Source organism: Saccostrea cucullata, unplaced genomic scaffold (assembly GCF_032062105.1).
Source record: "Saccostrea cucullata isolate Sc308-1 unplaced genomic scaffold, CSIRO_AGI_Scuc_v1 ctg1612, whole genome shotgun sequence".
Taxonomy (NCBI): domain Eukaryota; kingdom Metazoa; phylum Mollusca; class Bivalvia; order Ostreida; family Ostreidae; genus Saccostrea; species Saccostrea cuccullata.
Genome location: NW_026921433.1, coordinates 149199 through 161900, shown reverse-complemented (window position 1 = coordinate 161900; position 12702 = coordinate 149199). Strand labels below are relative to the sequence as shown.

Genomic DNA, 12702 nt, shown 5'->3' with positions numbered 1-12702 from the left:
CATTTTAATATGAAACCAAGAAATTGGACAGATATTCCTTACATTATATGTTCTTAATTCCCTAAATTCACAAGCTACATGTACAAGCTCTGCTTCTGCCTTGATTTGTCACGCCCCGCCTATCTATGATCCTGGTAGATTTATGTAGAAATAAAGTATTTTTACTATTTGTAATTTTATCTCGGACAAAGACATTGGAAATGTAAATATTAGAAAATACATATCTGTTACAGACCATATAATGGAAAAAAATTAAAATGATTAATCAAATTAATAATCAATTTTCATCAATTTATTATCGGCTACCTGAGAGCTCTGAAATGGTTAATTCAAAGTTATATTCAGAAATTTGAAAGAAAATTGACATTAAGATTTCAGATTTTACACAAAAACAAATTGGGTTAGCACATGGAATTCATAATTATCAGGAAACTGAATTATAAGCCTTGTCTTCAATAAAATTTGAATTTGCATTAACTTCTCATATTTATTACTAGTATCTATTTGTAACTTAATATTAACCTTTTATGTAGATCTGTAATGATATCTTGAGAAATGTTCTTGAAAAGATTTTACGTTAAAACAATCTTGTAAAAAAAAGTTTGTATGATTTATCCAATATTTTTCTTATAAAAATTGTAAATGTGTCACCCTCTTCCCCCTTCCAAAGAAACTGAAATTTTCATGGGTATTTTTATTTATTTTCTTAAATTAATATCAGTGACTTTTTATTATCAACCAAGCATTTCTTTCTTCACAATATTTTATTTGGCAATAAATCACACAACAGACTTTATAAGCAATTCAATTTCAATTGACAAATTACTATTAAAAAAAATTCCTTTCATAACTTAGAAAATCCTTTACACAGTCAAATGTAATAACAATGCTCAAAAATTTTACAATCATGTAATTGATAAAATACTTAAGTGTCATGTAATCCAAAAAATTCTTCTAAGACATATTCATATAGCTTGATTACTGTAGAAGTACTTTTTTTCTGCGTGGTATGAATTTACGCTATTACATGGTCACAAATTTTCCGCGGAAATTTGTCCAAGCGTACTTAATATAAATTTAAGGAATATAGTGCAATCTAGAAAATCTTCTATCCGCGAATTAAACTGAAATTTAGATTCCGCGGAATTGTAATTCAGTGGAAAAAAGTATGTCTACAGTATAACTGCAATTAATTCTTAATTTCAACGGAATGTTACGTTACAAAAAGTATAAAAACATGTGATTGAGTTCTCTATTCATTGACGGTGATAATTCTCTATTCGTTGACATTGACGGTGATCGTTTTGCCCTTGGGGTCATCAAACCTGTCCTGGGTGGTGACGGAGGTCAACATGGAGAAGCCGTGGAGGAGAATAAGAAGAAGGACCGCGGTGGAAATGATCCCCATCCAGATCACCTCCGTGAAGAACGGGACACAGTCCCAGCCGTCCGAGAATTGATAGTTCACCACGCCAAAAGGCTGCAGCTGTAAACAGTTAAATATTGTAACATTAATCCTGACACCAGATAACTCACTAATCATAACTGGAAATTCACAGCAGTTGTAAACATTTCAATAATTGTAATTTGAATCTGTTCAAACTGTGTTTGCATGTTTCATTTCATCTCTGCACCATAAATGGATCAATCTGCATAACCTTCCATTTCAATTCTGAACAATGTGCAGTCAATCTCAAGTGTAAACTTTTTTTATTTTTTACAAAACTCAAAAAAGTTTAAATTTTGGAAATACAAATCAGTGAAATTTTTTTTTTTTCTTAAGCCACCTTTAACTCAGCCTACATGGCTTTATTTAAAAAAAATAATAATAAAATTTCACATTGTGCATAGATTTATAGAAGTTTCTGCCTTTTAAAAACTCTTCTTTGTGCTGTGTAAAGATAACACTATATTTTAAGTGACTTAATAAAGTCCCCCGTAAAAACCTTCCCTTCAGGTCCTGCTCCCTTACCTGGAATCCATCAAAGGACACGGTGATGTTGGCCCCCGTGCTGTTGCCGGCTTTCCCTAGGCTGGAGCAGTGGTAGGAGAACCCCTTTGGGGCTGACACACTGTCCAGGGAGATGTTATTAGTTTGGCCGTTAAGGGTCAGTGTGGCTTCTACAACACTCCAGTATCCTGAGACATTGCCTACGGCCATGTTCATGCTGTAAAGTACAAACATAAGACATGATTAACAAAAAAAAGCAAGTGAAATAACATTGTACAAAACCTGGTAGTGTACAAATACAAAGCAAGCTAAACCTCTTAATGGTAAAAAGGAAATGTAGTTTAACATTCATGCACAATGAAAACTGTTTATTCCAACACTGGTGCCATCCTGTGAATACTACTACTACTACTAAATTAAACTAATACTAAATTCTTGTTAATCATTCTGACAAAAAAAACGTAGATTTCAGGTTAGCCAGGTTTCACTGTATTCAGGTGAAGTATTTTCTCATTCACAAAAAAAAAAGATTTCATTCTGACAACCAGATATAAAAGTAGTCACTTATACATGTAGACTTAAAACTTGATAATAATAATCAGGCCTGGGGGTAATAATCACTACTTCAAAAACATGTAATTCAATACTTGATTCTTTCAGAAAATGTTAAATGCATACATGTACATGTTAAATCTTATTTATTACACACTTAGTAATAAATACAGGTTTTTTGCATATGCGATATGGCTGACGTCACAATAGCCGTATCAACCCTGCAGGGCTGATATAGATTTGCAGGGCTGATATCCGTATCAGCCCTGCAAATCCATATCAGCCCTGCAGGGCTGATATGGCTATTGTGACGTCAATATCACACCCTTAGTAAATTAAACCACAATAACAATACTTGTGATCATACACAATTTTTGGTGGGTTCATATTCTCTTAATTTTAACTTTTTGAAAATAAGGTTAATCTTAATTTACAAATACATGTAATACTATAGAATATTTTCAAATTACGGATCAAATGCATTGAAATAGAAGTAGAAACAAACCCAAATCTTAAGAGACATTAGACTATGTACATGTATGTAAGAAGTCCATGCATGATTATTTACTTATTTTCTTCTCAACTGAATGTGTTCTGTATTTTATTACTAAGTATGTAATAAATATAATAAAACATACCCTTTTCCGCATCACATCCTGTATCAGCCCTGGACCAATGTCAGCCCTCGGGCCTTCGGCCCTCTGGCTGATATTGGTGTCTCGGGCTGATACAGGATGTGATATGGAAAAGGGTATGTATTATTCTCTATATCTTTACCTTCACTTTAAGAAATATATGCTACACAAATGATCTGTTTCTTTAATAAACTGATATATTGAAGAATTGAATATCTTTCCTAAAAACATATTCCAAAAATTTTTAATTGATTGAAATTTATTAAAATATATATCTTGCTTAGATAGAAATTTACCTTAAAGACATTTGGTTCCCTGTGTCAGCCTTGAAATCAAACATCAAGCTATAAAATAAACACAAATATGCTACTACAGTAAAACTCGGTCATAATGAAGTCACTGGGACCTATGAAATTACTTTATCATACCCGTAAGTTGTTATTTCTGTATAACGAATTATTCAATTTCTATAATTAGAGATCCAAGATAACTTCGATATATCCGTAAATTCGCCATATCTATGTTCGCACTAAATGAGTTTTGCTGTACTACTATTACGCATACAGTTAACTGATTTTCAGTTAGACCTTAGGAAAAAAACATTTTATATACTAGCATATTATTTGTCAATGAAAAAAAAACATAAATATTTGAAGTGTTAGAAAAGGGAACAATATTTGAATTTTTTTTTACATCATTAAAAGAGTGTATTCAAAAGAAATAGAGTTAAATGCTTTGAGATTTGAAATTTGGAGACTGTCTACAGTATCTTACGTGGCTGTGTCGTTGGAACAAGTTACATTGACTGAAGAGATATCCTCCGTTTTGTTACTGACGTAAGTTTGATTCTGGGCCACCACGGTAATGGATCGCATGTACATCAGGAGACATGAGGAGTTGATTAGCGTTCCGTTCGCTACGTTTATAACAGTAGGTGTAACTGCCTCCTCCTGTGTACTCAGGAGTTTTCTCTTCATTTCCATACCACTACTTCCCGCCTGTAAACAAAATTATTTTCTCATACTTCCATATACTTTGACATCAAGGAATGTACTTAAATTAATATTGTATCTTTTCAATTATTTTTATTTTCAAATGTAATAAATTAAATTTTCATTTTGTTTTCTTTCTTTTTTTTTTGGTAAAAAAAAACATAACTAAACCTATATGATGCAAAAGAAAACAATTAATTAAAGTATTTCACTAAAAGCTTTTTCTAGCATCTGAATCACCATGATTACAATGTAAAAAATACAAAATGTACTCAAACTGTTCATTATGGCAGAGTTATATAAACAAAAACAAAATAGCAGGTTTATTTTTTTTCAAATTGTTCAGCTTATATTCTGACAACAATAAGCTGTGGTATCTGTAAATAAGACTTTTGTCTATAAACACTTACGGCTTGTGAGGTCTTGGCTGTATAGAGAGCAGTGTACTTCACGCCTCGCTTTGTCAGCTGTCTCATCACCTTAGCTATGGCTTCATCTGCAAGGACAATTACTATCATGGGATGCATGTAACAAATACTGAGGCTACTGCACTACTGATGTCGCATTTGAAAATCTAAGATCCAGGTAATATTTTATTCAAAGAGTAAATTAAACTTTGGGAAATGGAAAACTTTCACCTTTAAACTGCTGTGTAATACACATGTAATGGACATCAACGAATTTTAAAGTAAACATTAAGCATGATTGTAAGTTCACATAAATATAAGGATTCTAAAAAAAATTTAGATTTAAATTATTTAGAAATGGGATCTTTTCTACAATCATATGAAAAAATCATATAAAATAAAATGCATTGCTTCTAGACATCATAGTTTGTCTTTTCATAATAACTGTGGGCTGCAAATCTATATAGTATTAGCTGCAGAACTGTAGGTCTACGAGAAGGAAAAATTTGGATAAACATACTCTTTTATGTGCATCTGATTTTTCTTTACCAGGGAGCTTTAGTACTACATCTATGTGCTAAAAGCCTAAAAGTATACCATTCTTCTGGAATCCTTCTGCTTCACTGGGACTGTCAGAAATGGAGTTCAAGGTCACAATGATCAAATTGGGAACAGCGGTGTCAAGGTCAATCTTGGTCATGTCCTGACCCTTGACTTGGTGAACTTTTCCTTTGAATTTCTTGATTGTTTCATCCACTGCCAGACCAGGGAGATGAACGGATGGGAGACTTAAGGAAGACAGGTCATCCATGAAGCTCTATTAAACCAAAGAAATTGTTTTTTGAAATATGAAAAGTTGTAATATTTGTTATTATGCTGAATTCATACCTACATAATACTTTTGTTTCTTTGTCCTGTCAGGTACAGTGTTATTAAACACAAAGATATTTTCCAATCATTTCTATTAAAGTTGAATTTTGGAACCTCTAACACAAATATTTTGAATTCCTAGAGGTAATTTGCAAGTCTCAACTACTTATTATTTACATATTTTACTCTAACTTGATAATATCTTGAAGATTTTATCAGTCCCATAGATGTTTGAGATAACTTGGATGTGACAACTCTTGATTAATAATACCTTAATGTTCTTGAAGACTCCGCCATCACTGTCTGGATTGTAAACATCGGCATGCTGGGTGAAGTCCTGAAGACTTAGCTTTAAAAAAAAAATTACAAAGTAGACCAAAGTGAGGACTCTCTGAGTTATCTAATAAAATAGGGTAGGGGTTAAAGCAGGCCTTTATGATCATGATGATCAAACAGTATCAGGTTGAATCTTTTTTTCTCAAATTTAAATAACTGTGTTAAATCATCCTTTCAACTTTATTTTTTTTTATTTTACAGAACTGTAAGCACGAATCAGAGTCCATGGATTTTTATGACTGCACATTTCATTGACTGGAGACAACTTAAAAAGGAGATGCTATAAAGAAGGCTGCCCTAAAACAAAGATAAAATCATCTTTTCCAAAGTTTAGAAATACAGTGAGTTAAGGTATTAGATGTATAACAAGCATTAATTGTTGAAGAATGAAATTTTACTTTATATTTCCTCATCTTTAGTGTTTGGAGGCTTTAATTCCAAAGTTACATAAAGTTTTGTCCAGACATATTTGAAAAAAGTAGGATTTTCAAATCATACCCCCGCTGTTGGAAAAAGTGAAGGATGTGTAATACCAGAAGAAGAATAAAATGAATGAAATAAATGAAATAAACTCACTTTCAGACTGTAATTTTACTTTAGATGAACAAGAATAACATAGACAATTTATAATAAAAGAATTTTTTTTCAAAAGTTACAATCAACTAGTTAAATTTCCAGATTAAAATACGTAACTCAACATGCTCAATGTTAAGTGTGTATTTCTTACAAAAACAATTAATTCTAATTTTTTTAATTAAAAAAATGAAAAGAGTGGGCTAAAAATTACTTTGATAGAAATTGACTTTAATCAATATTGTACAAATATAAAATACATAAAATATTTTTTACCCGGATATTTTGGAATAATTAAGCATTTACTACCCCTACCCCTAATTTTAATATCCGTTTGCTGATACACAAATATAACTTTTTACTCTCAATACCATTAGTATGATTATGCCATGCTTATATATTGATAAGAGTATAAAGCAACATAAATGAATAAGCCTTATGACATTTTTAACAATGTCGTTGACCTTTTAACCTTGAAAAAAAACCTGTATTATACAAGAACAATTCTGGGAGATAAATAAAATGTACATGTAATTTTGTAATTATTTTAGCTGAAATAGAATGGTATTTTTTCTCGTCATATGTTCAGGGAATTGCAGAAAAACATGATAATAAAATAGATTTTAATATAAATATTTATTATGATAACCCCCCCCTCCCCATCTAATTTTTCTCTATGAAATAAATGCCTAGATTCAAAAACCAAATGAGTTTTCCCTATTTTTATTTTTAAAAAAAAAACCTAATAGTAGAAATGATTTAGTCCTTAACATTTTATTCTTTTTTTTTAAATTAATTTCTTCTCTGTTACTATTCTATGAACCTTTAATTTAGAACCATGAAGATATTTTTTTTTCATTTTGGAATCTCAACCTTTGAACACAGTTATGTAGTTATGCAACAAGAAACGTGTTATGTCCATGGTTTCACACAGAAACATATTTTTTTCATCAGAGAAAACTTGGGAATTTTCTGAATTGCAGGGAACTTTTTTTTTATGTAAACGATTGTACCGATCTATAGCTGTCACCGCGGTCTAGTTTAGCGAATTAACATTATTATAGATGTGAACTTCTACATGTTTCTTAACTATGTTAACTGAAAAATGACTAGAAATACCAGAAATCTGTTAATAAATTACAAAGTTTAAAGAAATAAAAACTTACCTCATTTTCTTTACATATCGAAAGATGTGTGCTATTTTTAGAACTTGGAAAAACCCAAGTATGTATTTTACTTTGAAAAGAATGTTTATGCAGCAATTTGTCTAAGAAACTACTGTATCTTGGTGTTCTATCAATTTAAGATTTGTTCTTTCCTTTGTTAAGTTATTTTCCTCTGCTCTGGTGACATGTATAATGCCAGCGTCTATCAAGTTGTATTGATGAAGAGCCATGCTTGTTTACGACGGTCGATAACTCTTCAGATATTAACAGTGTTACGACATTGGCAATCATCGGCAAATGCCGTCATTTTTACCGGAAGTGCCCTGTTATACATCTAAATCCTTAAAGGAACTTACTCAACATATTTATTGTACAAGCTGTAAAAAATACCTTATCCTGCATAAAAACAACCAGGTTGCCATCTTTTCCAGTTGTCAATGGCTTCAGGTATCGCTGGGAAAAATCTGTAGACAGGACGGTTTTTCCTGCATTACTCTGTGGCAAGTCAGCAAAAGATCTGATAGAGGAAAGAAAATAAATTACAACTGCAGTACTAAGTAAGAAAGAAAATTAATTAACAAATTTATGCAGTAAGAAGTTAAAAAAATAAATTCTATAAGATTTCAGAGAGGAATAAAATACTAAGAAGGAAAATATCACCCTGATTACCATCCAAATTTTCTCTTTTAACATATTTAAAACTACATATTCAACACAGGGTTCAAAATTAAGTTATTAGTGGAATACCTTTTTGCATGTTGTGTGACCATCAATATACCAATATTTTAGTGAATGTGTTAATTTTTTTTCACGATCTTTTTCAATAACTATTTTGATACATTTACCTGCATTCCAACCAGGTTTGTCGTTTCAACTGAAGGTGTTTTGTTTAAAAAAAAAACCACTGAAGTTATCCACAAATACATTTGAATTTTAATATATTTTAATTTTGAACCCTGTGTTTTATTCCTGTTACAGATTTGGTGCCGTTGACCACCCCTGGAATATATACTGCAGGTGAAAGTCTTGCCAGGGGCAATAAGAACTTTGGTTGTGTCTTCGAGGGCAAAGACCTTTAAAGGAGGGGGAAATGTAATGGTAAGGGCCGTGGATATCAGCCTGGATAGCTCAGTCGGTAGAGCACCTGACTAGAGATGTAGGGGTCCTGGGTTCGATTTTCAGTCCAGCCATACATCTTCTCCTTTCCTGTTACACTTTACAGTCCATTCTGATTAAATTTAAAATCAGATTTTTGTTACGCTCCGAAATTCTGACCATTAGAATTTCGGAGCGTAAAAACATCTGATTTTAATCCAGTCTAACTGTGGTTTGAATGTGTCTCTTTAACTGTTCAAACTACAACTCTGTAGTAGAATTCCTGCGTTTCTAAGATGCCCTGGGAGGGTCACATCAAAATAACACATGAGAACTGAAAGAGATATCTAAAATAACGATTTAAGAGAGTGGTTTATTTACACCATTATTACCTGGAAGAAGACCACAATAAAACCGGTACTTTAGCAGAAAATGCAAAGGAAAAACACCCCAAAATAATCAGTAACTTCCCTCTGGACTCCATGATTGATTCAGCAAATACCACGTGACTGGAAATCATGTGACTGATTGACATATAATTTCGGAACCAAAAGGAAGAATATGAATTTCCGGTAATCTTGCGTTAATAAAAAAAAAAAAAGTTTTCTAAATATCATATGAGTCAATATTTATTACTAACCTTTTTATAATAACAATTGAGAAAAATAAACCAAATTACATAGTCGCCAAACACGTCGCTTAGACTAGTACTAAAATCTCGCGATTTTTTTTTTTGCTCTCGCGATAACTCACGAGATCTTTCTTTTCCTTTAGTCGCCATTATGGGTATGTTGTGTTTTGCACGTGGTTTACATTTTGCTGTAATTTCGGAGTAAAATTTAGAAGAAAACTCACCAGGTTTTGATTGAAAACCATTGTTATAAACTAGATTTGTCATATTTATATGCGGATAAGCATTACAAGCACCTAGTCTTGAGCAATTAAACACATAGCAGGGCTTACTATAACACTCTCACCCCCTGCAAAACTTCAAAAGGAACCTATCCTAATTGAAATTTACCTTTTTAAAAAAAAAAATGTAGGTATACAAATTCCAAAATGACAAGCTTAGTAAATTTTCATAGCTTTTCATATAATGAAAAAAAGGACTAATTTTGTGAAAATTTTAACAACTCGAGGAGATGAGGATATTGTACAACCCTTCTGACAATCTAACACTGTATTCAATTACAAAACTTAATTTAAAACACAAATATTTCAAAATTTTGCCTTTTCTTTTTTTTTTTTAAATTTCTCAAGGTCCGAAAAGGGCTAATATGAGCCACACCACACAAGTCAATACTTTTGACACAGAGTTTTGAAAACTGATGAGAATATAATATGGTAAATAGTAGGTAAAGGTACTTTGCATCTTCTTTATTTGACAGGTAAACCCAGGGGTTTAAGAACCGCCAGAAAACAGGTGAACCACAGACGTGACCAGAAATGGCACGATAACGACTATAAGAAGGCCCATTTACCCTCAAGATGGGTCAAGCCCTTCCAGGGGTCCTCTCACGCCAAGGGAATCGTCCTGGAAAAAGTGTAAGTTATATATCTCATATGTTGGATTTCGTAGATTGCATTGCTTTTAAAAGTAGAAATATGTTAAGGGTGGTCACAAACTTTAATACACTGTCTTTAAATATTTTTGGTTCATATGAATGGAAATCACTTTTCTATTTATTTATTCAATGCTAAAAATCTGTGTTTTCTTTTTCGTAGTGGAGTTGAAGCCAAACAGCCAAACTCTGCTATTAGGAAATGCGTAAGAGTCCAGCTTATTAAGAACGGAAAGAAAATCACAGCTTTTGTACCCAACGACGGCTGTCTTAACTATGTAGAGGTGAAGAATGTTTTGTTATGATTTAAGTTTCTTACAAAAGATAAATTATTTCTTTACATGAAACCCGTGAATAGCTAATATTATTGGTTTCTTAATGGTTATAAACACATCTTGTAAAATAAAATTTAGACCTCTTTAAAAAGGCTATACGGGAGGACAGGAAGAAGATTATCGACGAAAACTTTATCCGGACTGTAAAGAACGTGATTGAGAGTCACCAATATCACACTATATCTCGTAAATACCATCTTCGCTAGCCAAGGGTTTCTGATACGCTACTCTCCTCATAAACCCTTGGCCTACGGTGATCATAGAAATCGGGCTTTTTTCCCCGAGTTCTGATTGGATTTCAGTACACCCAGGTCGACCAATCAGCAATTGTTTTTTGTAAATGACAATATTTGCGTTCGGGATTCTTCTTGACTCTTTAATCTCGGAAATCAAAAACTATTAAATTCTATGAATAGCCATGGTGTCATCCAGTATCTTCTAAATGTGTGATTAAAAATCTATATTGAAGCTTCCGATTTGTTCTATAAATTATGAATAAACATAACTCAATTATTGCTTCTTAATTATCCTTGAAAAAACTTTGATTTAATTTTTTTTAACGTGTCTTTACTTCTGGCGATGACGTAATCTGTGCATACCTGTTAGATTCGAGATCATGTGACGGAAAACAATCCCGTCTAAGACTTTGACTTCACCGTAGGCCAAGGGTTTATGAGGAGAGTAGCGTATCAGAAACCCTTGGCTAGCGAAGATGCATAAATACTTGCAGTTCTTGTTTTTAAAACAAAAAAAGAATATTCTTTACTTGTTTAATATATTTTAATCTTGACAAGAAATGGTGTTTGGATGCTGAGTAGATAAGGTAACTCAAACTGTATAGGTACTCTTGGGAAAATGTTGAGAAAATGAAAGCTCAATATCATGTTTTTTTATAATGCCTGTGACGTCAGGCCTTTGCTACTCCTTGATTTAATGATATGTCCTGAAAAATCACTCAAAATTGATACCAATTTACAACATTTTGATATGAAATTTTGAAGACCATTGGTTTATAGTAAAGATTCTCTTATATTATGTTTGACATTTTTCCCGATTACAATATGCCTTCAAATATTTTTTCTGTGCAACAAGTCCGCATAATTTTTTAATGGTCTTCGTATTTGTCAACAAAAATTGTGTAGTCTGAAATATCTGACATTTTCCTGCCTTTTTTACGATTTTGATATTTTATACTTTTTCAAAAAAAAAAAATTGTTGACCTTTGCTGTTTAATCAGCATAGTTATAAGTCAAGTATTGCTTCCTGATTCAAAAAAGAATGAGGTATATTGATACTGATTAAGGTATGTTGTCAATTAAAAGCGATATTGATGTATATGCATTTGAAGACTAAAGGTATGAAAAAATTAGACATACATTGTAAAAAATGTGAAAAAGATATTATGCCTAGCTTTGGAGTTATACAGTGATGATCTCTTGTTACAGGAAAACGACGAAGTTTTGGTCGCTGGATTCGGTAGAAAAGGTCACGCCGTAGGAGATATTCCCGGAGTCCGATTTAAGATCGTCAAAGTGGCTAACGTTTCACTGCTCGCTCTGTTCAAGGGGAAGAAAGAACGACCAAGGTCATAAGATGTAATTAATGTAATAAAGACTTTCGAGGGAAATGTTGTTTTGTTTTTTGAGAGAAGGAAGAATTGCAAAGTTTTAATGTTGTTCAAGGAATGTTTTTTATCTAAGACATATCTAAATTCCTAACAACGTTTCAAATTCCCTATTTCTTTTAAATTCACAAGGCCTGCAATTCCTGACATTTTGGTCTGAACTGCAAGTTGAAATCATGAGAAAACATTTTCTAGGCAAACTAAGAGGTAATGATTAAAAAAAATGAATTGTTTTAGGAAAGTATGTTTCATGCATATATTTGAAAAGAACCTGATTTAAACTTAAATATGATAACCAGTATTGTAATAAATGCATGAGACTACAAGATGGCAATAATTTGCAGACCAGGTTGATTTTGTAAAAGGGCACATCTTTGTTTAGTGACTTGGAAGGGAGGGTATAAATATTATAAGTTGGACTATAAAAAAAAACAATAGCTTTAAAAGCTCTCATACCGACTTGTTTATCAACTTGTTGGACCGCTTACCCCACACAATTGGAGGAGGGTTATCTGAAGAATTGATGGGATTTCAATGGGAGGGGGGTGTATCTGAAAATCTGTGAAAGGGATTTCAAACTTCTACTTTAAACTCCTGATTTCCA

At 32.3% G+C, this 12702-nt stretch overlaps 2 protein-coding genes across 2 annotated transcripts; one reads left to right on the top strand and one right to left on the bottom strand.

The window, feature by feature from the left end:
- Positions 1–679: 679 nt before the first annotated feature.
- LOC134259956 (V-type proton ATPase subunit S1-like) lies at positions 680–9112 on the bottom strand. Its single transcript, XM_062742549.1, has 9 exons — positions 8970–9112; positions 7873–7999; positions 5679–5756; positions 5135–5354; positions 4541–4626; positions 3913–4136; positions 3435–3482; positions 1973–2168; positions 680–1486 (listed from the first exon to the last, which is right to left on the bottom strand). Exons 1-9 carry the CDS (start codon positions 9110–9112, stop codon positions 1277–1279), a joined length of 1332 nt encoding a protein of 443 aa, XP_062598533.1. The 3' UTR covers positions 680–1276.
- Positions 9113–9301: 189 nt separating this feature from the next.
- Positions 9302–12101, top strand: LOC134259955 (small ribosomal subunit protein uS12). The gene is made up of 4 exons (XM_062742548.1): positions 9302–9363; positions 9966–10122; positions 10303–10423; positions 11920–12101. Exons 1-4 carry the CDS (start codon positions 9360–9362, stop codon positions 12064–12066), a joined length of 429 nt encoding a protein of 142 aa, XP_062598532.1. The 5' UTR covers positions 9302–9359; the 3' UTR covers positions 12067–12101.
- The last annotated feature ends 601 nt before the right edge of the window (positions 12102–12702 follow it).